This window comes from Manacus candei, unplaced genomic scaffold (genome assembly GCF_025592945.1).
Source record: "Manacus candei isolate 608988 ecotype Guabito, Panama unplaced genomic scaffold, ASM2559294v1 h1tg000076l, whole genome shotgun sequence".
Lineage (NCBI taxonomy): Eukaryota > Metazoa > Chordata > Aves > Passeriformes > Pipridae > Manacus > Manacus candei.
In genome coordinates, this window is record NW_026138124.1 from 4,480,255 (window position 1) to 4,506,994 (window position 26,740).

At 48.0% G+C, this 26,740-nt stretch overlaps 1 protein-coding gene across 5 annotated transcripts in view; it reads left to right on the forward strand.

Moving 5' to 3' along the window:
- CAMKK1 (calcium/calmodulin dependent protein kinase kinase 1) overlaps window positions 1–26,740 on the forward strand; it is a 93,534-nt gene that overhangs the window by 17,893 nt on the left and 48,901 nt on the right. For 4 of the 5 annotated variants that reach the window (XM_051809305.1, XM_051809304.1, XM_051809308.1 and 1 more), the window contains exon 2: window positions 19,814–20,354. In XM_051809305.1, coding sequence (XP_051665265.1) covers window positions 19,914–20,354 — 441 coding nt within the window. In that variant the 5' untranslated portion in view covers window positions 19,814–19,913. Of the gene's footprint in view, window positions 1–16,853; window positions 16,954–19,813; window positions 20,355–26,740 lie in introns of those variants that run through there. The other variant, XM_051809306.1, reaches the window with a different exon arrangement.

Consider the following 26,740-nt stretch of genomic DNA (forward strand, 5'->3'; position numbering starts at 1 on the left):
GGGACCGGTGTCACCCGAGGAGCTTCCCTGGGAGGACAGCAGTGGTGACCAGCTTTTGGCACCAGCTGCCTGTGCTGGGGTGTCTTGCAGTGCCCTGGGCCTCAGTATTGTAAATTAACCCCTGTCAGAGTGGCCATCTCCCCCCAGAAGGCTGAAACTCATTTAAACTTGCAAAGAGCCAAATGACACTGACCTTTTCCAGCCCCTTTAAGCAAATGCTGAAGGCTGTGGAGAGCATTCCAGCTGTTTTGACAACTCCAGTTTCCTTTTCTGGGGGAGATTTGCAGTGATTCCTTTATTATTATTATTTTTTAACACAACACTCTGTTTCAAAAGCCTGAACTAGAAGTTCCATCTACATTAAAAGCAAAGCTGCTGTGCTTCAGTGAAGGCTGCCTGGGCTGTGTTTTCGAGGCCAGGCTTTTATCTTGGTGCTGATTTCCATGAGGCTGAATTCCCAAGGTTTGCCCTGGCAGGAGTGCAGCCTGAGCAGTGAGCATCACATGTGATATTTGCTGATGAAGGCTGTGGGCCAGCAGCCTGACTGACTGAAGGGATTAAAACAGGTGTCTGAGCTTTGTCCATAAAATAAGGTAAGACTGAGGAAAGTCTGAACAGTTGTATTAAGTATTTGTTGTTTAAAGCACATTTGAGCGCTCAAACTACTTCCAAAATTCTGTTATCTTTCAACCTGCCTTTCTCCTGCAGAATTTTCTATTTTAAGTAAATGGCAGGGAGTTAGCTCAGAAGGGAAAAGATACAGGTGTCTCTGTTCAAAGTGTGTTTTACTGGATAGGTATTTATGGGAGACATCCAGGAAATGAGCAAACACTTGAAAGTGTATGTATTATTTATTGTTGTAGCTGATGAATTACCACTTTAAACCTTTTGGTTGGTGTTATAGCTCTGTACACTCTTCACCAGCAGTGCTCCAGCAGAGTGTACAGTGGCATTTGTCCCAGTTAAACATTGCAGGAGATGCAAGTACTGCAGTTGATTTATGGACATGGGGAGTTTGAGCAGTGGAAGATGACAGCGTGGCACTTGGTGCAAGCACCAGTGGGAATGAGTGAGATCTGCAAGGACCTGTGAGATGTTTAGTGGTGGCTCAGTCCTTCCAGTCCCAGCATGAGAATTTGCTGGCCCTGGTTTGTGGAGAAGCAGCAAGGTGGGGTTAACGTGTCTGACTCTGTGTGATGAAGTGATGACAGCCAGGAGTTAAAACTTGGCTCCCAGTAGCGACTTCTACACTACTGCTTGACTGCTTATACAGTGGCGATCCCTCTTCTAGACTAGGCATAAAGAAATGCAGGGTAATTGCTTCAAAAAACAAAGTGACTCTTACCTGTCCCAGACATGCAACTGGTTCTGAATCCTGGAGCTCTCAGGGCACACTGAGCAGCATCCTACTGGCTCCATGTGCTCCCTGGCCCCATCTTTAGATGTTGCTGTATGTAAGACTATTCACCACCATCTCTATTCCTGCCCAGATTCCTGAGCTGTGCCTGGAAAACCTTGAGTTCATGTGAAGCCCCCCTGTGAGCAGAGCACAGACCCCATCCAGCAGTGCTTCCTGGAGCAGGATGTGCTCCTAAGTGCTTGCTTAGCTTTAATAAGACTTAACCACACGAGGCATGTGTTGAGATACTTATTTAGTTCTAATCTGCACATCTTGAAGAATGATATGGTAAAATCACATTGGAAGGAGGTGGTGGGATTCCCTCTGCCTTCAGCAAGTGGATGTGATGCTCTGTTGCAATGGGAAGAATCCCCTTCCCCTCGCTGTCACCAGTCTAACTGGGGGTTTGCCCTTTCCTCTGGCATCAGCCATCCCTGCAGGGATGGACTCATTTAACCCTTCTGCAGAGAAAGCCCCAACTTTGCAGAATGCTGCAGTGAGAAAAGTTCCTTCATCAAATGACTCCTCTGCGGGAGAGGAGTGAGGGGGCCTGGAGAGGAATGGAAGAGTCATGAGAGAGATGTAGGAAAATGCTTTTTCTGGAATGAATAATTTCTGGTGCGGAGGCGGCAGCGTCGTGTTTAATTCCAGTTCGGGGTTTTTGGGGAGTGCGTGACTGACGCCCAGCGAGGGGTGCAGGATGCTGCTTCTCAGCAGGATGTCATTCCCAAGCTCCATTTACCTGCCAGCGCTCGCAGAGACTTCTCCCCCTGGTGCCATTAACCCATTTCCCACAGCACGTCCCCGCAGCCAGGAGCTGGTGGCACATCCAGTCCCTACAGCTGCAGGCAACCACTCTGGGGTCGTGTGTGGCTTGTTTTCCATGGCTGTACCTTTGCTGCACTGGTGAGCAGGAGCCTTCCTGCCCTAATTCCATCTGTGCCTTGTTGCTGCTGGGCCAGGATTGGGCAACCAGCTCAGGCTGGTTGATGCCCTGTCAGCTCCAGGCTCCCTCCTGCCAGTGCAGTGTGGTTTTCCTTGCCTTGCATGCAGGCATCCCAAGCTCCCCTCTCTCCTTGACCTGGCTGTCACCTCCCTGGGGAAGGACTGGCTCTTGCTGTACATGGGTTAGGTCCCTGCTCAGCATCGTGCCCAAACTCTACTGGGTCAGGAGAAGTGATGCTGGCACTGGGTTTCTGTTCTCTCCCATCCTGGCAGTCCTACCCTTATAAAAAGGGCCATCAAGAGTTTTGTTTTGCTGCAGTATAAATTTCAGCCAAATCCTTCCTCTTGTCCCTGTCACCTTAATGAAGAGTGTGTATGTTAAATGCTGTGAGCCCAAGCAGAGCCTCATTGCAGAGTAAATAGAGAACATGGGACTTAGGCAGGTCTTTTGTTACTGCTGTACAGGGCTTATGCTTATAACAGCAGCAGAGATTGAACCCAATCCCTGATGAGCTTTCCAGGAGTCTCATTAATCTGTTCAACAATGGATCTGGGTTTTTGTTTTGATCTTTTTCATAGGAGTTAAATTTTTGTCCCTTTCAGAGTAGCTGTGGATCATGTAAGCACAGCAGTGTTGCTTTCCTAATTGGCTTCAGGTTTATCTGTGTCTGTTATGTGAAGGGTTTGCAAGAAGCACCCGTCACCATGGCATCAAAATGCTTCCTATGCCAAAAACACGTGATAAAAACATACATATACGTGTGCACACACTTTTTTTTTTGGTCTGTTAGAAAGTGAAAAGACATTCTGCTGGAAGATCATGTTTTTGCATGATTGTATTCCCCAAATAGTCAGCTTTGCAAATCGTGCTTTTCTGCTCATTGTCATGGCTCTGGTCCACATGCCATCGAAGAGAGAGATGTCTTTCCAATGAGCTTTGGACCATCCCCTGTACAAGCAGAATTTTACATTTCTGGTGTTGATGGTTCATACTGGGAAATGGTGCTGGTGCTGTACAAAGACAGAATCAGTAACAGACCCTGACTAAAACTTACTGTCTGAAAGTCAAGGTGTAGCAAGGGGAGGAGAGAAGGGTAGGGAACCAGGGGAAAGAGTACAAATTTTTAGCTGGACTGGTGTCTCCCTGGGCAGACCATGAATGCTCCAGCTGGCTTTGACTTTCTGAAAAATGCAGGAGCAGTATGGGGAAGCAAGGTATTTAAAGTGAAGATGCAGATGTTGGAAGTAACAGGATTTAAAAGGCTGCATGGCACAAAATGCAAGAAGTGTTCCACTATTTATGGCAGAAGGTTCTTCCTCTCTTGATTTCACCTCTTCTTGAATGCACCCAGTGATTGCTTTTCATGTGTGAGTGCTTGTAAAACTGGAGCTCCCTAAACAGATGTGAAGTGTTTGTATGAGTTAATGACTTCACAGAGCTCTGGTTGTTTAAAAACAGAGTGGCAGTGAAGTTGCCTTGGCCATGGTCAGTGCTCCTCTGTGGAACAGATCCATGGAGCAGATCCAGTGGTGGCTGCACACAGATCCATCCTTGGGAGCTCAGTTGTTATTGACTTTACTACCATGCTTGCAGTGGGGTGGGAAGGAGTGTTCCCAGGGGCTCAGAAATCCATGTGAAGTGTATAACCTCTCTGGGATTTGTGCTGTCACAGAGCAGAGGGTGAATGATACCTCACCAGTGATGCCCAGCTGGAGCAGGGTGAAATCCTTAGCCTGAAACCAGGGGTTTGTAATTGATGGGTCTTTATAAAGTGTTTTACTCTGGGTGTTTTCCTACTGCTTCTTTGCTCCCCACAGTCCCCTTTGAATTCAGCTGCCAGGAAGAGCTGCAGCTTTGTGTTAGCAGTTACCTCGAGGGCAGACCTGCCTTGTCCGTGGCTCAGATGCAAACAGCTCAGGGAGTGTTTCCAGGGGTGAGACCGTCCTTAAGCCTCTGCAGTGAACTCTCAGAGAAGGAGATTAAGGAAGACAATAAGCTCCTTCTTGCCTGCCTCTCTCTTTTCCTGAGGTACAGCTATTTGTTGAGAGGATCTGTCTGTCTTTGGTCTCCCTTTTCACCAGTGCCAGAGGCATAAGTTCCAAGTGCCATGGCATCCTGCTGGTCTATAATCCTCCTGCAGCCATCGAGTGCATTCTGTGGTGGCCAGAGGAGCTGGAGGTGGCTGGTGAAGTTTTGCTGCCTTGTCAGTGCTTGGGAGAGTGGCTTGGACAGAGGCAGACACACGGAGTGGTTATCCCAGCAGGGAGCAGACAGCTCTCATGACATTATAAGCACAGCAGAAGAGCTGGTAATTTTACTTTGAAGGATGCCTGTTGGTGTGAGAGAGAAGGGACGTGTTTGCCTCAGTGTGAAGTGGATTTGTGGTTGAGCTGCTGTGCATTCTTCTTGCAGGCTGTCGGGTTTTCCTCCTTCCTGGAAACTTCGTTGGTGCACCCGATGTGATCCCTGTGGAGAGCAATAGGTGATGATGTGCTGGTGGGATGGGAGCTGTGTGGTTAATTTTGTGTGCACACATGTCTGAGGGTGTGTGTAAGTGCATGTGCCATCCTGGGAGCAGCTGGGCTGTGTCACAGCTGAGCTGTCAGTCCAAGGACCTCCATCCAAACCCTTGGGGGGTGAGTGTCAACCCACCTGCAGCTTTAGCAGTGTTTGCTGTAATGATGCTGAAAACCAGCTTGTCCTTTGCTAATCTTGTACCTGCACCTGCAGGCAGCTGTAAGGAGCCTTTGAGGAGGTTTTCAGCCTTTTCATCCTTCTACATCAATGCTGGCAGCTGCTGCTTCTGCTTCTTGGTAACATTCAGGTTTTTCTGGACTGTTTCTTTGTGTCTAAGTCTCTTCATCCTCAGGCCAGCTTGTTGTGTGGGTTTTCTTCCCTTCTGCTTCCAGAGGTGGGTGGTTTTCCGTGTTAGTCGATTATTTCAGTGGTGAATTTGAAGTTCTCAGAGGGAAAGAAGATGTAGAAAGGTGGTCAGGAGGCATGGACAGACATGGTCTAACATTTGAGCCAAGGGAGATCACTGCCACACCACTGCAGCACAGCTGTGAAGCCAAGCCTGACGGTGTTTATGGGCTTAGGTCCTGTTATTTGACCTCAGTTTGCATGAGGTTGAGTTGTGGTCACTGGATTTAGTGCAAAGGGATGCAAAGTTTTCCTCAGTGCCAAAGGGAATAATGAAGGCAGAGAGGCCTCAGCTCCGTGGAGGAAAGCAGGTGGGTGTTGGCAACCATTAACACCTTTAGTCCAGCACAGGCAAATTGCAGATTTAGTCGCAGGCAAGAAATCTCTATTCTTTTACATTTGTTTATGTAAAGGCAGATGCTCACAGGGCTGGCCAGTTAGATGGAAACCCTGGCTGTGTTCTGGGAGTCTGTTGAAAGATTCAGAAAACCTAAAACCTGTGGAAATGCAATACCAAGACACTGGTCATAGTGTGATGCCAGAGGTTTGGTGTGGAACAACTTAAATTGGTTCTTTGAAGTTATTCCACTTACGAGTATAATTTTTGTGCTGTGCTGATTGAACAGAGAGGAGTCAGCAGCCTCAGAAAGGCTGTGCACTGGGCTGTAAAACAGACTGAACAGACTCCTCATTTTGGGGGCTTTGCTGGGTGCATTTCTGCTGCTGTGCTTGGGGCTGCCCTGACAGAGCCCAGCGGTGTGAGGGGCCTTCGGAGGAGGGACCAGACCTGCTCGCTGATGTCCTTGCTGGGATTTTAGGAAGAAGGCAGAGGGACATCTGCCATAGATCTCCTGTTGGATCTCAAGCTAGCATTTCAAAGGTTTCCAAGTATTTGTTGGGGTCTGTTAAGAAGCATTTATAGGAATTCATTCTGCTCCCTAGCGCTGTTTCCCTGCCCGTGGATGTATCCCACAGGATGTTTGTGAAGATGTTTTGTCAGGTGCTCACTTTTCCTCCAGAATGGAGAGAGATTTAAGTACCATAAGTGATTTAACTTAATGCTTTTGCAACTTCATATAAGAGCTCCTGCAAGAGTGACAGGAGGATGTTGGGAGCGTCCTGGCTGCAGTCCTGGCACCTGCCTGTGCCTGCTGGATGCAGAGCCAGGCTCTGGCATCCTGCTGCCAGGAGCAGGACTGTTGTTTGCCTCTGCAGGGGTGCTGAGCTGCACCAGCAGCTGATGCCAGCAGCTGGTACACACTTAACTCACGTGTTGGCTGAGCTTGGAGGCGTCTCCAAAGTTTCCTTTCAGAGCACCGTAAATGCAGGCTCGCCCTGTGGTTCTGCTCTGCTGTTGCAGCACAGGGTTTCCTAGAGGGGCTCTGTTTGTCTCAGCATGACCAGATCAGCAGCAATTACACTTCAAAATGAGAGCCCCTTCCTGGCCTTGGAGTGCTGCTGCATTCATGTATAAAATGGATAAATGATTTAGGTAATGAAATGACTTGGATGTGGCCATGGATTGAATGAGGCTTCCAGAGCCAATGTGCTGATTCATCACATGAGTCACATCTTAGTCACTTTTAGAATAAGTGCTTCTCTTTTGGGTGCTTCCAGAATGGGATGGGTGGAGATGAGCTTAAAATTTCCACCTCTGCCTTTGATAATTTTTTTAATAGCATCTAGATCACGATGGGATGGTTTATCAGACAGAAGAGGAAACAGCTCTATCTTGCAAATCAGGTGCATCCCAGGAGATTTGCCTGAATTCTACAGCACTGCCAGATTTTAATTTTTCTGTTTGCTTCCTGGTCAGGCAGAGGGATCTCATGCTTCAGATCAGACATCTCAAGCTTTTTTCTCATCTTACTGTATTGAGTCCCTGTTGTCTGCAAGTCTGAGCTTGTTCTCAAACTCCTGTACCACCAGCAGTACATGAAAGCATCCCCAGATAGAAGCTGCCCCCTGAAACACTCATCATTACTAGGCAAATAAAACCCTACTCTTCTCCACTTTAATTTATATGTAATTATATTTTTTTCATTATCAAAATATTGGTAAAGTGAACTTATGATTGGTCAGAAAAATGCATGTGTGTGAGCAAGTGAACAGCATATCAGAGAGCCTGGGGAAACAAGGAAAAAATTCCTTTGTAATCCACTGTAAGCTTTAGATAGCAAGTAAACCCTTTGGGTTTTGCTTTTTCTTTCTAATCTTTCATCTTTCTGATCTCACAGTCATCCTGCAACAAACAAGAGTGTAGGCAATTCCTGATCTAACCAGGTTCCTGATGCATCAGTTGAGCTCAGTGGCACAGTGTGATCTCTGTGTGACTTGAGCTGTGCAGGGTTTTGCTGGGGCTTTGCTGCTGGCTTAGGCATGGGCTTTGCTAAGCTGGATGTGGTTAAACTGCTCCAAATGTTGAAAATGGGGAGGCACTGACTGTCAGAAACAGGCCTGAAAGCACGACTCCAGTGCAGGCATTCTGGTTTGTGTCAGAAATGATGCAGTATTGTTATAAAAAATGATGCTGGTGCTAGATATACTCTTATAAAGGTGTGTTCCATTATAGGAGGAGTACAAAGGCATATGAAATAGCCTGAGGTCAGGAATAAGAAATTTGGGATTCTCTTACTGACCACTGAGGTGCTGTCTGGGTGACCCTGAGCAAGAGTGTCTCTTCCTAATTCCTGTGTAAATGTGTTTTTAGCCCTTGGTGAATAGGCACCATCTGTAAAGCACAGGTAGGTCATGGCAGGTGACAGGTACTATGTAAATGATAATTTCCCTTTGAAATGTGTTAGGCTGCAACTTCAAAAACAGGGAGCTGAAGAATTGGGTTTTATTGTTAAACAGAACTGGTGAAAGGAAAGCCAAAAATAGTTTTCTAATGAGTGTCTTTAGTCAAGTAGTAGAGAATAATTCACAGGCTTGTAGGTTTTCAGGTCTCTGTAACTGTCTTTGCTAGATCTTCTGGCTCACAGATGAGGAGGATTTTACCAGCAGTTCCTCTCAGAGAATTCAAGTCAGGAGGAATGTATCACTTCCTCAAGAAGTTTTCTAGTTTCTTTTGCCTCTTTTAATTGCAGAAGAAGGATTTTTTTTGTGTATTCTGAGTTTTAAAATGTAGCTAGTGTAAAAGGCAAAAAAAAAAATGTTAATGCATGATGATAATATTATAATAATAATGAAGGCAAGTGTTAATGATTTGGTGTTTTTGCTGCCCAGAAAACCTTCCAGGTGAGGTTAGTTCATTTGCAGACAAAGCTGCCTCCAAATGAGTTACCTGTGTGGGTTTATTTGTGCCTCTGCTCCTTGTCTGGTTGATGATTTTGGGTGGTTTTGGCATCCCTTTCCATATGAGTGTGAGTGTGTGAGCCTCCCAGACACCAACAGGCAGTGAGGAAGGTATGGAAGATGACTGTTGTCCTCCTCTCCTCCTGGGAGAGGAGCCCTGGGTCGGCTCCAGAGGAGCTGGGCAGCTCTGTCATTCAGACACATGTGGAACACATTCACCCAGACACTCGTGTAGTGTTTCCACATTTTTGAGGCTGAGCTTTTCAGTGCTGTTCACGCTCCAGCATGTGGATGTTATCCCTTCTGATGCCCTGAGACCACAGTTAAAGTTCAAGTGTGTGCTTAAGTGTTTTGCTGGAGCAGAGCCCACATCTCCATCCCAGAGGAGGAGCAGCATGTTGGGAAACTCAGTGGCTGCACACAGACTAATTGTTCTGAGATGCAACCTGGAAGGTGCTGAGCACCCTGGCTGGCAGCCAGCAAAGCTTTTAAACACACACTTTGCTTAGTATTTTTTCACATTGTTACCGGTCTTGTTCTTTGATTTCTTTTCCCATGGCAACTGGAGAAGGATATCTGAGTAGCCAGAGCAGTGTAATTCCTTTGCCAGCGATACCCTGACCTGTTCCACAGGGATTTCTCACAGGACATGGGACAGCTGTTGGGATCAGGTATTGCTACCAGTTCCCAAGTCAATTGGCTTCAGAGTTTTCCTTCTGTGCTCTGTTCCTGGGCACAGGGCTGGCCAGGCTGCACAAATGATGCTCAAACTACATTTGTAAACCATATCCCATCTTTCCATGTGCCTGTGGTTGCTATTAAAATGCACAGATCATATTTCCTTTACCTCCTTTCCTCTTAGACTGTGTTCACCTTTCCCTTCCCTTGGAAATTTTGGCAGCAAACTGCCAAATTCAGGTTTTAATTGGAAGTGGTGTCATCTGCAGTGGAGTCCAGGGCAGGGCAGAGAAGAACCTAAAAATCCTGTGCAGGTTGATGGGTTCTAACAGCTCTTAGGTTTTCAAGGTGCTATTCTTTAGCTTTGCCTTCTGTGAGCAGGAGGAAAATGCTACAGCCCAGGTTGGGGACTGGGAAGGAGCTTTGTCTCTACAAAGAGATGTCCCTGTGTGTGCTGCCATCAATACTGGCTGTGTCTCTTCTGTCTCTGTCTTCAGCTGGGGCAGCTCCTCCTGTAGCTCAGCTGTGCCTCACTGGGGCATGTGAAGCAGGACTAAACCCTGTATTGCTGTCAAAAACTGCCAGGACATCTTGCCAGCATATTTACTCTCTGTTCTTTTCCTTCACCTGCTGACTTGATGACCAGGAACCTGCCTTTTCCCACTGCTCTTGCAGAAATGACAGGGCCTTGAATAATTTCTAACACTTCAGAAAGGGTCCAGCTGGTTGAGTATAATGCACAATCCTTGTCCTGAGACACAACAGGGGCACTGCTTTAGTGTCCCAGGGGCAACCTGAAAACCCAGCCATGGCAGCCTAGCTTCAACCCTTTCACTGGGGTGAAATTAGGGTGCCCCAGGGTGGCATTTTCACACTTGTTTTTTAAGTAAAGCTTCACCTGGAAACTTTTTTTTTTTGGTCCTTTGGTGCTGCAAAGCCTTTTTCAAGCTCTGACAAACGCCGAGATTGTCATCAGCCTAAATTTCAGGGATGGCGTTGCAGAGGCTCAAAAGAACATCTTTTTCCCCAGCAGCCTTTGCCTGGATAATCTCCAGTCATTGACCTTGGGGGCTTTGAAAGTGCATTTTGGCTTAAAGAGCTAAAGCTTAAGGCTTCAAAGGAAGTGGGAAGCCTGCTACCCTTTACATTTCCAGGCAGTGGGGGTTGTGTGTGCACGGACAAGGGTAATTGTAGGGGTGGTGTGCCTGGTTCTGACTCCTGTGGGATCTGTTGCTCATCCCCTGGAGCTGTTCCCTCTGTACAGAGCCTCTCTGCTGCTGCCTTTGATATTGTGCAGGTCAACTGAGGACATGTTTTCAAGTGCTGGGGTTTCTAAAGATGTGAGGATTATCAGAAGATGGGAGTTATCCATGTGGAAATAGAGCAAATACTTTGAGTTCTGAATTTGAAGACCATTTGTATTGTTTTACAGAGTTCAGTGCTTTTTGCCTTGCCCTGTGTGGTTCTGTGCTTTACCTTTTGCCTGTGGGTTGCAGGCTGGCAGAGTTGATGAAGTCCTTCAGCCTGTGGACACGTAGAGATGGGTGCTGGGATCATTTCCCTGGTTAAAACTCTGCAGAGATCACCTTGAGTAGAAATCTCTACCCATGTCTGAACTGCTGGGAAGAAGAAAGCCTGCTGTGTTCTGTGCTGTGCACTTTTATTGTAGATTGGCAATCCTGGAACAGGTGGAAAGACTTTTCACTGCAGCTGGCTTACAGAACTTAGCAACTTGATATATCCCCTGAAATACCTGCAGGTCCCTCAAAGGCAGCTGAAAGCTTTCTCCTTGTCTGGGAGAAAGGTAAACCCTCTGAGACTGACATGGATAAATGTGAACTTGTTCTGCCTGGTGGCTTCTTCAGTTTGTTGTGGATGCTTTTTAAACAACACTGACTTCAGTGCTGGTCTGTGCTGTGAGATCTGAGCCTGGCAAAGGTATCTGATGCTGAATTCTTTTGCTGTGTTGATGATCTATAGGTGTCCCTTCCCAGATACCACTTTGCTCCTCTTAAACTGTACCAGCATTTTCCTGCAGTGATTTGCTTTCTGTCATTGACTTCTTATATATTGTGCAGCACCAGGAAATCTGTGAGCATCTGAGAGGCAGAGTTACCCATGGCAGTCGGTATGAAAGGTGCTAATGGGTGCAGAGGAGGAGGCAGGCAGGACTGAGAAATGTGCTGATGGAATAAATAAATGGGGAAGGAGGAAAGAGGTGGCCTGGAAGCGTGTGGGCTGTCTGCTGGGTGCTGATGTGCAGCTTGGGCTGAGACTCTGCTGCTGAAGCAGCAGCCTGTCTGCACTGTTCCACGTGGCTTCTTCCCTCCTCCTTAATTTATTTAATTGCTAGTATATATCATGGGCTCTGCTGTGGAGGCAGGATGCAGTCCCACAAGATCAGCTGTTCTGTACACTTGATTTCTGTTCTTCAGGGTGACAGATTGGTGTGTGAGAGCTGGTTTGCCTGGCTGGGAGGCTCCCCTGCTGCTCTTGGGGCCTTTGCTGCGGGCTGGGCTTACCAGCCTTAAAAAGCAGACCTTACCCTAAAACCAGAGGGCAGGTGCCTTGTGCTGTGTGTGTTCACACAAACCTGTGCATGGGCTCATTGCTGTGCCTTCTGGTTTTGGTTCTGTTTCTCTTATATTCCCTTTCTCTCCATGCCACAGAGATGCTTTCCATAGCCTTCTTGCTAGTGCCCTGGCCCTGTTTGGATGGGAGGTGTCCTGCCCTGCAGCACAGTCCCCCAGAGGCACTGTGACAACTGCAGTGGCTTCCAGACAGCTTTGATTTGAGTGCCCAATTCCATTCCTGTGAGATCAGAGGGGATTTGGCCATTGTGGAATATTAGGCTTCACCCTTGCAGACTGATAGGCTGTTCAGGTCCTCTTGGTTTCTTCATTTTTGTTTTCTTCATGTCTGTGTCATCTTCTGTGGCAATTTTGAGGTATCATTATAGCTTGCAGCAGAAGATGGCTCACCTGAGATGAATCCTTTCCCCTTAGCACAACTGAAACCCTTTTTTTTAATTTAACCTGCCATTTACCTTGCCATGGTACAAATTTTTGGTAAGTCATGAAGACCCTAAATGTTAAAGCCTCCCTCATTCTGAGTTGGCTATTTTTCTCATTAATCAACAGGGTCTGGCTACTGCCTTGCTTGTTAATATTTTTACAAATAATCTAATCCTTTCAACTTTGATGTAGCCTGACATTCTCAGTTACTTTTTGAAGCACCCCCTCACTGGCTGTTTAAATCCACCTCCAGCAAGCTGTGCTCCCTGCCACTGCTGCCCCCTCTCCTGGGAATCATGCTGCCTCTCAGCTCTGCAAGTGACAGCTACCATGACACTTCTTCCTCCTCCTCCTCCTCTTCCCTGCTCAGCTTCAGCCCCAGGATTCTGCTCCCTTCCTGCAGAGATTCTGCACTGACCCTCCTCAGGACCTCTCTGTGAGCTGATGTTGTCTGTGCCCACCTGTGCAACCTCAAGCTGTGGCACCACGTACTCTTACAGGTGGTGGCCAGAAGGCTGCTTTTCCATTGGATTTATGGGGCTTAGCTTTCCCTGTGCATTGTGCACGTTGCATTTGGGGTGTTTCCTGAACTCTTGATGGGTGCTGAAGAGGAGGTTGGGGTAGGCAGGCTCTGAGGTCTGAGTCAGTGTCTGCTGAGAGCAGCTTTGGAAACAGGGTCTCCTGAGTTTTTGCTCTCCTCTGACACCAAACTGAGTAGTGGTTCAGATGTTGTCCAGGCTGTGTGTGCACATTACCATGCCCAATTCCCTCATATTGCTTCCCCTAGGGTGTCTTGGAGTTAAGGCAAACCATCCAGTAAGACCAGGCTCGATGCTCTCTACCCACACCAACCTCCCCCATCCTCCCACCCCTCACTGCTGCAGTGTCAGGAGCTGACACCAGGCTGGCACAGTGGCCAAGGGGCCTTCCCCTGCAAGGCTCTTGTGTCCCTTGCCACAAGGGCAAATGGGATTTGTTATAATCCAAGCTCAGGTTGTCTGCAGAGTTGGTGTGGAGTTGGGTGTTGGGATGTGCTGGTTTGTGGTCTCTCCTGGGCTGTTGCAGAGCTGGTGAGTCACAGCACTTCCCATCACTGCCAGCAAAACCTGTGGGATATGTGGGCTGAGAGCCTCTCATTGACCATTCCCTGTGCTTTCCCAGCTGTAATTTGCAAAATAAAACCACCTCTGATGCTCATACAGTGATAAACAGCTTTAAAAGATTAAAGCAGAAGCAAATATAGTCCAGTATCAGGGGCTGATGCCCACAAGTCTTGCTGAACTTCTGCTATAAAACACAGCAGCCACACCTGACGTGCCAAAGTTGTTTGTAGTCAGGGCTTGAGTACAGAGGAGCACAACTCCAATTCTTTGGTGTTGTCCCCACTGAAGACATGGTTAGAATGTGCCAACAGAGCTTTACCCAGTCAGATAATGCTCTCTCAGGGCTCCTGTGCCAGCAGTGGTATCTGGAGTCTTTATTGTTAATATTGCTCTCTCTTAGACAGACTTGGCACTCACTCTGTCCAGACACTCCTCAGTGTTTTCTTGTTGCAGGAATTTCCTTAAGTAGAAACTTTTTTTCTTCAGAGTAATTTTTGGTTGATTATTGCTTATATATGCAATTAGTGTAATTGCATCTGATTATGCAAATGTATTTAATCGTCTAATTAGAACACGGAGGGATGAAATATAATGCAGTTGGGAAATCTTTTGTGAAACTTTGCACAAGGTGGTTGTTATTTCTCGTGCTGTGGGCTGGTAGAATGGAGATTTTGGTTCAGCATGCTGACTAGTTTCAAAACATGTTTAAAATATGCTGTTAATTGCTCTTAAAACTGGTTACATGGCCTCTGTGGTGTGAAGGGCTGTAACTTATATTCTTAACATGAGAATACCAGAAGCTGGCAGCTGAGTTCAGCCCCTCTGTCTCACATCTGCATCCACACCTTACACCCAGAGGCATGAAAGCATCAGTCCTTCATCAGATGCAAACCCCAGATTCTGCCTTCAGATGGGGTCTGTCATGGGAAAGAGAGGGAGACCAGGAGAAGCACAGAGTGCTGCACCGTGGGCTGCTCGTTGTCTGTAGCTCTGGGGCTGAACTGGCCCTAAAATCCCTTTGGGAAGCACCCTCTCTTGGGAGGGACTAAGAAGGAGGAGGTAGAATGATGCATTTTCCAGACTGTGGTAGGGAGAAAAATCTGGCAGGAGCGGGGTCTGAACCTGCTTTTCAAATTTCTCACCCAGTGCTTGAATTGCAAAAACTGCTGCTCTTTGTTGTTCAGTGGTTACTGTTAAAGCTGTGCAAGGAGCTTCACAGAAGCTTTTAGATCTAATTTTCAGCTGTGGCACAACAGCCAGGCTCACAGCCAAGAGCTGTGGAGAGAAGAGGGAAAAGGACTGGGATGATTACAGGAGGACTGAGAGATTTTTCAGCAAGACGTGCTCTGAAACAAGAGCCTTGTGAGCTGCAGGACAAAACAAATGTATGGAGTGTGTGTGCAAAAAGCACCAACAGTATATTCTTATTCATTATTTGGATTGTGTTAGTGACTTCTGCTTTTAGTCAGGAATTAGTACCAAAAGTGATTACTGCCCAGGGAGAACACATCCCACGTGGCCAGTGTGGTGGTGTACACCTGCCTGGATTAGCTCTGCAAAGGCTGCAGGGATTTGCTTCTTTTCAACTTTACAGAGCTGCAACTTCTTGTCATCCTCTGCCTCTTGGTTTGGGCTGCTTTTCAACCAGTGATGTCTGAAAGTGGTTTTCACACATGCCAAGAAGCTCCTGTGCTTCTCCTCACAGCAGCAGTGTGAGTGGAGATGGGCAAGAGGCAATCTCATCCTCAGGTGCCCTGCTTGGTGTGCCAGGGGCTGGCAGAGCTGCAATGAAGGCCAACATAAAATCATACAATCATAGAATGTTAAGGGGTTGGAATGGACCTTAAAGATCAGCCAGTCCCAACCCCCCTGCCATGGGCAGGGACACCTCCTACTAGACCAGGTTGCTCCAAGCCTTGTCCAGCCTGGCTTTGAACACTGCCAGGGTTGAGGTATCCACAACAGCCCCCTTGGGCAACCTGTTTTCAGTGTTTAACCATGTTAACATGCTCTCAATTGAATTGCTGCAGGAAAAATAAACCCTCTGGCTGCTCTCCCACCACAGCAATGAGACCCATAAGGGTCTCATCTGAAGATCCACGTGTTGCAAACCACTTGTGGGGTTTGAGGCAGCTCAGATGTTGCTCCAGTGCGTGGCTGTGGGACCAAGTCTCCCTTAAGCTTCTCCAGACCAAAGATGTTGGAATGAGCTGGCTGGACTTTGGACAAGTGCCTCCCCTATGTGTAAAAAGGTGGTGGGGTCGGGATGGGGTGTGTGGAATTACTTCCCTCATATTGGGGTAACAGAGTAGCACTGAGTGCTTGGGGAAGTCCTGCAGAACAGGGAGCACAGGAGAGACTCCAGGAGGGAAACACTCCTAGGCTGTAGTGCTCGGTGTGGGGAGACAGCTCAGGCCCTGGAAGGGACTTGCTGACTTAATATTTCTAAAATGTCATTCGAGGAGCTGTCCAGGACTTGTCAGCCCAGCCCAGGACATGCTGCTTCTCTCCTTAAAGGGAGTTTGTGCTGCCAGTTGACAGCAGTCAGAGCAGATTCTTCACCATGGCTCTGCTGCTGGGGGCAACATCTGAAGGGCACACACACAGGGTGATCCAGGACAGGGCTGGATATGCTGCCAGCTCTGCCCCAGGCAGGAGGGAGTTCCTGGTGGGGGGATCTCACCTGAGCTGGTGGATGCTGGTGATGGAGGTGATATCCCCTCTGCAGACAGCCTGTCCTGGTACATGGATCACTGCACTGTTCAGAAAACTTGGCCTGATTCCTGACCTTGACAGTGTGTAGTAAAGCACAGACTAAATCCTGCCATGATCTTTGGGACCTCTCCCTTGTGAGAGTGCCAGTGGGTCTGGTGTGGTCAAGAGGCACCTAATGGATGTGCCTGCAGGCAGGGTTTCAGTGTGACAACCCTGCCAGTCCCCAGGCTGGCACGGAGGATGCCAGCCATGAGCATTTGGAGTCTCTGACACTGAGCAGCAGCAGAGTCGCTGCCTGAATGCTTTCTGTGCAAATTGGAGTTATTGTTCACTGTGATTGTTTTACTGCAACGGCCCTTGGTGCCTCAGAACAGGGCAGATATGTTCTCAGGGACACAAGAGGGGAAGCAGGATGAGGTGGGCTGCGGGCAGCATCCCTCTCTTAACCTGGGAACTGCGACAGATGAAGCTGTAAAGTCACTTCTCTGGGTAACCTGTAGCAAAATTGGGAAATGAAGCTGGATTTGCTGAGACCCAAGGCCTTTTAACCTCCCTGTCTTTTCTCATAGGAACATTTCTAGGTAGCCAAAAGGATGGACCAGGCAGTAAACTAGATTTACAGTTTTTTATTTTTCAAACAATGCTCTGAAATACTTTATCGAGCAGCAAAACTGATTGCATTTGCTCATCTCCCACTCCCACGTACAACACAGAGAGATTTTCTCCAGGATCATATTCCTTTCAAAAGGATTTTTTTGTACCATGCTCTGCTCAATGCCTTTCTGGGAAACATGTGCAACCATTTGATAAATATATTGTGAAAAACACGGCTGAAGTGGCAGTCTGCCTGCAGCAGAGGAACAGCTACAGGGAAAAATGGTAAATAAGATATCTGTAAGTAAATTTTGCTCATATAAGCTTGTTTGCAGCTTTGGTTCATGTTTGCAGCATAATCCTCTGATCTACAGGAGGTGTTCAGTGTGGTGGGGGATCAGCGTGGAGAACGTCGGGCCCAAAGCTGTGCAGGAGCTGGGAGAAGGTGGTTGTGGAGTTTGTTTTGTTGGGATTTCCCATCCCAGCAAGCTGTGGTTGCGTCCCAGCCTGACAAACTGCAAATCCACCATTGATTTTTGCCTCGCAGAAATTGGTAATTGCCTTTTGTGCCGAGTTGATGCACAGCGAGCCTGGTCTGTGCGTAACTGATTTGCTTATTCAGAGATCTTTGCTTTCCAATATGGTTTTGGAGGGTTTATCAGTGAAGAGGAATCCTTCAAAACAGCAGAACCTGAAACAAAGCCCAGTTCTACACATGAACAATTGTTTCCTTTAAAGTCTGCTGGATTTTTTAGCCTACTTTTAGCAGCACTGCATTATTTTTGTGACGCCGTGCAGGTCTGTTTGTTTTGATCGGATAAACTGATTTATGGGGTTTATCTTCAGTTTATCTATTTAAGTTGTCGATTAGCTGAAGATTTATTTTGCAGCCTGTGCTGTGAATTAGAGCTGTGCTTCAGCTTTTGAGGGGGTGACACCCTGGGGCGCCTGGTTTGGGTGATGAGGAGCTGTGCAGGTGGCTGACACGGGCATCGCTGTTTGCTGGGACCTGCCTGCTCTTCCCAGTGCTTCCAGCCTTTTTTTCCTGTTGGCAGAGCAGTGTGACATGCCCAGGTGTTCAGTTCAGGGGGGTGATTTGCGGGCTTTCGTGTCCAGCCACACAGCAACGAGAGCAGATTCTTCCTTCCCCTCGCTCCCACATATGGGAAAGACCTGGTGGGAGGAGGAGGGAAGAAGGTGGGGGAGCAGCTGCAGGTTGATTTTCCTCCTATGAGTGAGGAGAGCTGTGAGTGTCCAGAAGCTAAAGCTGCTGCAAGGAAAGGCCCTGGATTTATTTCTCTGTAGGCAGAAGAGCAAAGCTAGGCTTTTAACTCAGGGTGGAATTAAAGGTTTCCCCCTATCCCTTGTGCAAGCTGGATTAAATGGTGGAAGCCTTTTTACTGCCTCCCTCCCTTCATTTAAAATCAGCTTCCAGCTGGGGTTTGGGGGCTTGGGGAAGCAGGGAGGTCTGGCCCAGGGGAAGCTCATGCTGCTTTGCCTCTGTGTTTGTGTCCATGTGCAGTGTGTGCTGGACCAAACCCCACACCCGTTCCCTTGCTGCTGTGAGCCACCCCCAGTGCCTGCACCAAAAGGGCTCCAAAAGGGATTTGTGCTTTGGGGTTGAAGCTTTAAATACAGTTTGAATATAAGCTTTTAAAGCTGATTTCACCATTTCATGTTTTGGGTGAGTGACACTTCTGTCAGCGTGTTTTGAGCAAGCCTGCAGAAAAGACGGGAGAAAGGGAAAAGGGGATGAGCAGCGGGATGCAGGGAGGAACATCTTAGGTTTGGATATTTCCTTTCTCTGGCACCGGCTGCCCAGGGTGCATCCCTGTGACTGGCACATCACCTAGGGTGAAACCTCCCATCCAGATCTTAACTTAGTTTCTTATTGATATTAAAGGTTGCTTGAGCTTGGCTGCTGTGGGGCACAGAGTCCACTCTAGTGTGTTTAACTGAGCGTTGCTGGGCAGCTTTGAGCCCAGCTTAACCTGTGCTCCTTGACAAGAGCATTGTGTATCTTCCCAGGCTGATGCTGGATGGGGCTTTTTGGACTCACTCCCACCCTTTCCTCATGTAAATGAAATGTAGATGCAGGTGTCACCTGGCTTGCAGGGGTTTTATGCCCAACCTGCTTTGCATACAGAGAACTGAAGGCTGCAGTATTTCAGGGCTGCTTTGGAATTCTCTGGATGCAGGCCAGGATGCTGTGAGTAAGGCTAAGTTCTCCCCCACTGTCCCCAGAAACTGGGCAGAGGGATGAGATGATGCAGTGCTGCATCTTCAGAGGTGATTAAGGGTTGAGAGCCATGTGCTGCAGAGGATCATTTCCTGCTCTGGACTGTGCTGGGGAGACTGAAATCTGTTTTAAATTGAGACTGAAACTAGCATCCAGGAAACAGCGATTTTATGCAGCAGTTTTAGCTTTCTATTGCATTTTTGTGTTCTGTAGGTCTTTTCCCAGGGAAAAGCTGATTCCCACATGCTGTAGTCATTAAGCATTGTTGATTTGCACCTCAATATAGATATTATACATGGTGGGCAGCAAGGTTAAAGTGTGTTTGCACACAGGCTGTAACTGTGGGGGGCCAGGGGCGACCCTGGAACCAGGTTGGCTTTTAAATTCTGCCTTTGCTGTTGACTAAATTGGAAATTACAATGTGGAAGTCACCAGGCATGGCTTGACTTCCAGGCAGTTCTGTGACACTCTCTAAGGCCCTACAGGGCAACAGAGAGACTGGGGAGCCCTAAATGGCTGTCGAGTTGTTGTTATGCCTGTTGGGTTTGGGTACATGCCAGGAGCTCTTGTATCCTATAAATAAGAATTCAAGAGGTTGAGAGTTCAGTCCTTTACCCTCAGCTGCACTTCCCCCCTTACTGTAAGCTCCGGTTGGCTGTTGGTCTGGCTGCAGAAGTTCTCTTTAGCTGTGTCACTTGTTGCACATCAGATAAAAATCTCATTTTTATCACTTTCTTATCAAGGTCAGTGCCTTTTGTTCTGAGTGTTTGCACCTTGTTTACAGCCTGCCAGCGTTTTGCCTTCCCTTTCTCGTGTGCTGGAAGAAGCCAGAGTTGGCTGTCTGGGTTATGTCTGTGTTGAGTGAACATTAGTCCTCAATTTATCTCTGTTTGTGTTTCATTTCAGGTGTTTCATGGAGCTTTTCCTCCATGCCCTATGCTGCCTGTGAGGCTTAGTATTGCTGCTCTCCACGGGGCCATCTGAGACCATAGAAGCTGGACACACGATGGGGGACTCTTCAGGAAATGCCATGGATGGAGGCACGGACACACAAACTGAACTGGCAGAGCGGGTCGCAGCCATAGATGTGTCTGTTGTCCCAGACAGAAGTGACCAAAATGGTGAAGATAACGGTGAAGAAAATGACACAGTGTTTTCTGACAATGTAAAGGACATCCAAAGAAATGGAGTCAACACTGGCATGGGAACCAATGAACTTCTGCCTTCCCCGCAGTCCGAAGATGCCCAATTGAGGCACGTTCCCAAGAGACCTCCCACTAGACCTGGTCTATCAAGTAGGAAGTTGTCTCTTCAGGAAAGATCATCAGGAGGTTATTTGGCTTCTAGCAACACCCCAGGTTGTGGTCCTTATGCCACAGGACCATCACCACGTATAATGAGGAGACCCACGATAGAGTCCAATCGGGTTTCCATCTCAGATTCTGAGGTAGGCATGTTCTACCCCTACAGCTCTGGGGTAGAGATAAGTCTTTCTTAACTGGTAATGGGAGCAGTCTTCTGGAGCAGTAGATCTGAAAGCGCTGTTATTTCTAAGGGGGGAAAAAAACATCCCTGGAACCAGGGATCATATTGGTTTGGAACGGCTCCATCCCCCAGACCTCTGCTGAGTGTAACCCTGGTCCTGACATTTGGCTCCTTCAGCCATTACCTGCTTGGGATGGTCCTGTTAAGGACTGTTGTGTCATGGTAGAAGGCAGAAGGTCTTTCAGGTTGTTCAGAGAAAGGGCTGTGGCCAAATGACTTTGCTCTCGTGTCCCTGCTGTGTGCACCCTTTGGGAATTCATCAGTCACAGCAGCTTTGCTGATGGTATTTTATGGAATTAAACTTCTGGAGATTATGTATCTCCTGTTGTGTTTTGCCATAATTGCAGGCATGATTTAATTTTATAAAGAGCTTAAATGCACTGGAGTTTCCTGCTCCTGTCAGGGCTTTCCTTTGTCTTTAAAGCATTTGTAACAGCAGTGGTAACCAAGGGCTGTGACCCTCCTCTCCTTCAGAGGAGTGTCTGGGTGGCTGTGGGTTGTTCCTGCCATCCATCTTCCCCCTGCTCTCCTGGTACCACACCTGTCCTGGAGGTGTGACACACTGTCAGTGGTCGAGTGTCTTGATGGAAGCAGCTGCTGGTTGCAATTCCCAGTGCTGTGATGTGCTGCTGTGGGGAGGACAGGGAGCAGAGAGAGGGGCTGCTCAGAGCACACTACCCAGTGTCAGGATGAAGACATTGAGCCTGAAGCAATTCAGGGACCCAAATCGCTGGAGTTTAGACTTTTATGTGGGTCCGAGTGGCCTGAAGCTGAAATCTTAGTGTGTGGCTTAGTGTTTCCCTCCTGAGAAGTGGGTGCTTTCTCCTTGCACATCTGAGAGGATGGGGCTGTGCACGACCAGATCAGCCACTACTCTCTGGGAAGTTGTGCAAGGCACATTAGCAGTGGGATGGATGCATCCCCAGCTGATCAGAGGTTACCTGCAGAAGGTGCACTGCAGAGACTGCAGCTTCTATGACAGCAGCCATATGCTTTAATAAGGGAGTCAGGGAGGGAAAGGAGCCAGTTCTTGGAAGCAGGACGTGACTTGAGTGCCAGCTCTCCCATCCTGCAGTGCTGTGACTGTGCCAGGAGTGAGGCTTGTCTGAAACCTTTCAGGGTAACCGTGGTCGAGTGTGACTGGCACGTTCCCATCTGCAAGGAAATTCAAAGTACTCCATCCTCTTCCCCAGCATCTGCATCCTGGGGAGCAATAGTTACTGCCTAGGGCTGGGAAAGGCTGAGTTTGAAATGCAGATGTGGAGCCTTTGTGTCCTTGCTCCTGCAGCAGCTCTTTATGCAGTGCTGCCTTTTTCATGGTCACTTTGATATCACTTGATTGTTAGAGCCCTGCTCTGGTGCAGCCCAGCTGTTCTCATTGGAAACCATCATTCATATTGATGGGGAATTGCTGTGGTAGGAGGGGAGGGGAGCCTGGGAGAGAGCTGGGCTTGTTCTGAGGTGGGTGCTCGCCCTCACAGAGGTGCTCTTGGGAGTTGTGCTGCTTCTTCCCAACTTACAGGGATAGTATCCATATCCTGTAAGGAACAGCAAAAGGACTAAGGAAGATGCATGTTTGGTTACAGGGTGAAGTTTGAGGCTGGGCACTGAGGCTTGAGGAGTAAGTGTCGGTGTGTGCAGCCTGCACACAGCCCAGCTCCACGTCCTGCCTGTGACCTTCCAGGTGCTGCTAAGTGGTTGTTGTGTTCATGGCTGGGACAGGCACTGCCAGTCCAAACCCAAGCTGTACAGCTGAGATAACAGCAGGGCACTCAGCAAGAAATGGAGAGCAAGTTGTCTGTTCTCTGTCAGGGCTTCTAAGAGTTACCGGGGACTCTGTGTTGAGGTTTTTGGTCCTGTTGGGGATAAAATAAGACTGTGATGAGAAATACAGTCACAGTGCACTTACCAGCTGCTGGTGTGTGTCTGTTGATCACTTTGATGCACAGACCCTCAGTGAGCAGGGGGGGTGTGGGTCACTCTGACAAGATCCAGCTCACCGGTCACAACACTGCCCTGGCCTGCCTGCAAATGACTCTGTGACACACCTTGTTCTAGGCAAGCTGCACATTTATATTCCAGTCCAGGTCTCTCACCTGCTTAAAACCCTTTTGGAGTTGCTTCTTTCTCCTTGCATCGAGTATCCACCACCATCAGTCAGTGCCTTCCAGGAGGCAGAGCATCCATCACTGCAGCTCGTGGCCACTGCCCGAGTCACTCACAGGCTGTGCAGAATTGGAGATGAAGTTGAGGAGCATTCAGGCTTTATCAGTGGCACCCGAGCAGGGACCATCCATCAGGAGCAGGGAGAGATGGCACAGCTGCCTGTCACAATTTCCTGTCACACTGATAGCCATCTCAGACTGAATCCGCTTCCCTCTTCATTCAGAGATAGCAGGATGGCAGCTCCCTGCCTGCCTGTCAGTGATGCTGTACCCTGGACTGATCTGGAGAAATAATGGAGAGATGTGATATGTGGAGATGGAATGTGGGGCTCCAGCAGGAGGTGAATGTTCTGTTGTTCGCTGATGAATTATGGAAGAACATTGTGTTCTCTGGGAGAGATGCTGCTCAGCTTTTTAATGCTGGTTTAATATCACAGGCTGGGAGGAAAATTTCTGTCCAGGGATCAAGAGGGCCAAGAGCTGAAGCTGAACCTGTGGCACTGAGAGGGGATTCGTCCAGTGCCACCAGCAGGCAGTGAATTGGGCTGTCCCATCACTGGCACCGATAGCACAAACACCCTTCTTCCAAGTGCTTTTTGGGTTTGGTTTTAAGAAGATAGTGGCTCCTGGGCTAGCAGGGCTGGGAATTGTTGTATTGCACAAAAACTGTTCCCTGTCAACCAAGGAGAGCCACCAATTAGCCAATTGCCCTGGCACAAAGGTTGGCAGCTGCTGGTGTCTTGCAGCCACTGCTAAGTCTGGATCTGCAGTATTAACTCTGCAAGAGAAGTAACCTGTTCTGCTCTCCTGACAGCATTGTTTTGTACTTAATTGACCTGATCTGTCATATGTCTATCAAAAATTCATCTGTAATTAAAAAAATTCCCTGTTTGTTCCCCTCCTTAGATTATTCATGGGCTATGGCCTGGAAGGTTCTCTCAGTGCTGCCTTCTGTGGCAGGAGTGCCTGTTTGGATTTCTTGCTGCCTTTGCTGCCTATCAGTGCTTCTCTCCACCAAGGGAATGGCTTTGCCTTTAGCTGTGGCACAGAAGTGATTAGGCTGAAGCCATTAAGGGTACATAAAGGAGCAGAGCTGAGGCACAGGCCCCAGAGTTTAGGTTGCTGGCCCATTTTGCCTCTGTTGATATGATGTTCCCAGCTCCTGCTCAGTGCTGGCAGCAAGGCAAGAGGAGAGGATTTTCCTGAGGCTGCTAAAAGCAGCTTCTGCTGTGCTGCCCAGATGATGCCCCAGTGCTTGTATGTCCTAGGAAAGGACTCCAAAGGTGTTTCTACAGAGTGGTGGATGTCTTGTGACTGTGTTTGACAGAACTTGTCCTATCTAAGATGGCAAGGCTTGATCAGTGAGAGGGGAGAGGTGCTGCTTGTTGGAAAGTGGCATTTGAAAGTGCAGTGCTGGTGGGGGTTTTTTAATTCTGTCATCCCAAACTAACCTCTTTAGGCAGCCAAGAAAAGTCTTACTTGGAGAGTGGCTAGGAGAAAAATAAAAGTTGTCTTTTTCCAGGCTTTCTCCCCAGACCTGCCAGCACAGTTAATTGCTTTATACTGTCTTTTCTCTGGTCTCTTCTGGCTGAATTGTCCTTTCCCTTTCACATGTTCCCTTTCTCTCCCTGCATCCACCCATTCCCTGGCATCCCGGTTCCCCTTCCCTGGTGTCCATGTGGTCTCTCCACCCTCTGGGATCAGTAGGAGGCTGTTCCAGGTTAGCTCTGCAGGTCGTGGCCATGGGCTGGAACCGTGTGTGCTCCAGCAGGAGTGGAGAGGATGAGTCAGGGTGGTGTGTTCTCCCTCCTCAGAGATGCTCCTGGCCTGAGGATGCAGGGAGGAGGATGAGCTGACAAAGGGAATTTTCCTAGGCTCGGTGTGCGTGGTTTACCACAGAGGCATGGAAAATAAATCACTTCCTTGTCCTTTCTTTCCTTGGCTTTCCACATTGTTGTCATAGCCCCCTGCTTGTTTGGCCAACCGAAGGTTTGAAGGAACTGGTGTTGAGAGCTGAGAGGCAGTGCCTTGGTGCTGGGCTGATCCAGGTGTCACACTCCTCCAGCCTCTGGAAGCTGCCTAGTTTTCTTCATAAAGTGATTTCCTTGCTGTACACAAAGCAAAACTCATGTGGGACCAGGGCAGAGGTGGGGACTGAGCTCCTGCTCAGCATGGGCTGAGCTTCCCCTTCCCAGCCCCTCGAGTCCCACAAAGGAATTCCTTCTAGAGGTCTTACTGTGGTGCTCAAACCTGAGCTCTCCTGAAAAGATCAAAGATACTTGGAAAACATTTCTTCAAAGAAGACTCCCCCACAGGCAACGCTAATTTCTTTTCCTTTGGTTAATTAACCTTTATTTAAAGTTACATTTCCAACTCCTCCAAGGGTAAGGTTTGAGAGAAGGAGAAAACCCAGAGCTGCAGTTGGAGAGGGGCTGGAAAGGGGCTGCCTTGCTCCCCCTGGTCCCAGTCCCTCTTTTCAGCCACTCTCCCAGTGATATTCCAGGGACCTGGTGAGTGCCCAGGCTCCTGCATCCAGCTCTGGGGTCCCAGGTGGGTGCTGAGCTTTGTGCCCAGCCATGGCCAGTGCTCCTGCAGCAGTGCTGGGCTTTCTCTTTTGCACTTGGGTTTGGATGTTGTTTAAAATTCTGTTTGTTTTTCTTACCTCCATGAGGTCTGGCCTTCCTGTCTGTCTTTCTCTGTCCCTGAAGAACTTTACTAATTTGTATTCACTGCTGCCCTTAATACCCATTTTCTGACCTTTATTTTCATTTTGTCTGTTTTTAGAAGTTCTTTTTGCTTCCCCTTCCAGGCAGGATGAGTTTAAACCAGTGTTCCTTCATTACTGGCTTTTAGTTCCCACTTTTTTTTCTCCCATGCTTCTCTTTAATGTGCATTTCTGAATTGCTGAAAATTATAGTTCTTTTCAGATTGATAAATTTAACTGCTTTTAGTGGGCAAAATTCTCCATTATATATGTATGTGTGTAGGCAGTCTGATTGTTTTCAGAAATGTCTTATTTTGGAAATCAGTGCCGGTTCTTCCTTTCAATCCCCGCATCTCCCCTGAGACAGCAAAGGCTCAATTCTCAATTTTTCAGCATTTCTGTCACCCAGTGGTGGCCACAGTGGATTTGTGGAATTAGGCCTGAGCTCTGGACTGAACTGTGCTTTGTGATTTTTGACCAATTTTTGTTTTCTGTGGCATTAATTCCTCCCCCTCCTCTCTTGACTAATACCTTGGACATGTTAATGAACAGGGCATCTTGTTTTTTAAGGCAAAACAATTATTGCACACTTGGACAGACTGAGTCTAATTTGCTATCAGCTTTTCATTAAAGGATCTCATTAAGGTTCTTGCTCTGTTTGTATTTATCAGCAGTTGCAAATACAGTGGCGTGATGAAATCAGGAGAACTGTTCAATGTTATCTTAAAGAAACACTTGGCCCAGAGATAGGTGTTTCTCTCTGATAAAGGAATTGTACAATTATCCCACTTCCTGCAGGAGAACCAAATAACATAATAACAACCCTGCCAGTCTGCAGCAACACGTGGCAGGAGCTGCTTGAGCTGTGAATTATGGTCTTTCAGCAAGGGAAAAAAAAAGGTAGGAAGCACCTATAATGGGGTTTGATTTTGCTGTGTTCAGCTCAAGTGCTGGAAGCTGGGCAGAAGCTGAAGTGATGGTGCTTCTCACCAGGAATTACCTGAGGGGAGAGGGATGGAGGTATGGAGCAGGTTGGGATGTGGTGACAGAGAGTGTAAACTCTGGGAGGCTGTGCTGCAGACCCTGGCATTGCCTGTCCCTTGGACCCTCTCTGGGTATTCCCCTCCCAGTATTTATCCACCCCTTTCAAAAAATCATCCCCTGGAAATGGGTGGCCTGGTGTTGCTCACGAGCTCCTTTTAGCAGCAGTGAAACACCAGAGAGATGCTTCAGGTGGTCAGTCTGGTGTGGGATAAGAATGGTAATTTCTGGCCAGAGTAAGAGGGGTGGTGGGAATGTGATGGTCAGAGTCAGAGGAATTGGTGCCTTGGACACAGGGAGAGGGCACAGTCCCTCCTCAGTTGCACTAAATGCTTTGTGAGGGGGTTTGTATCCAGCACAAAGGGCTCTGATCCTTGA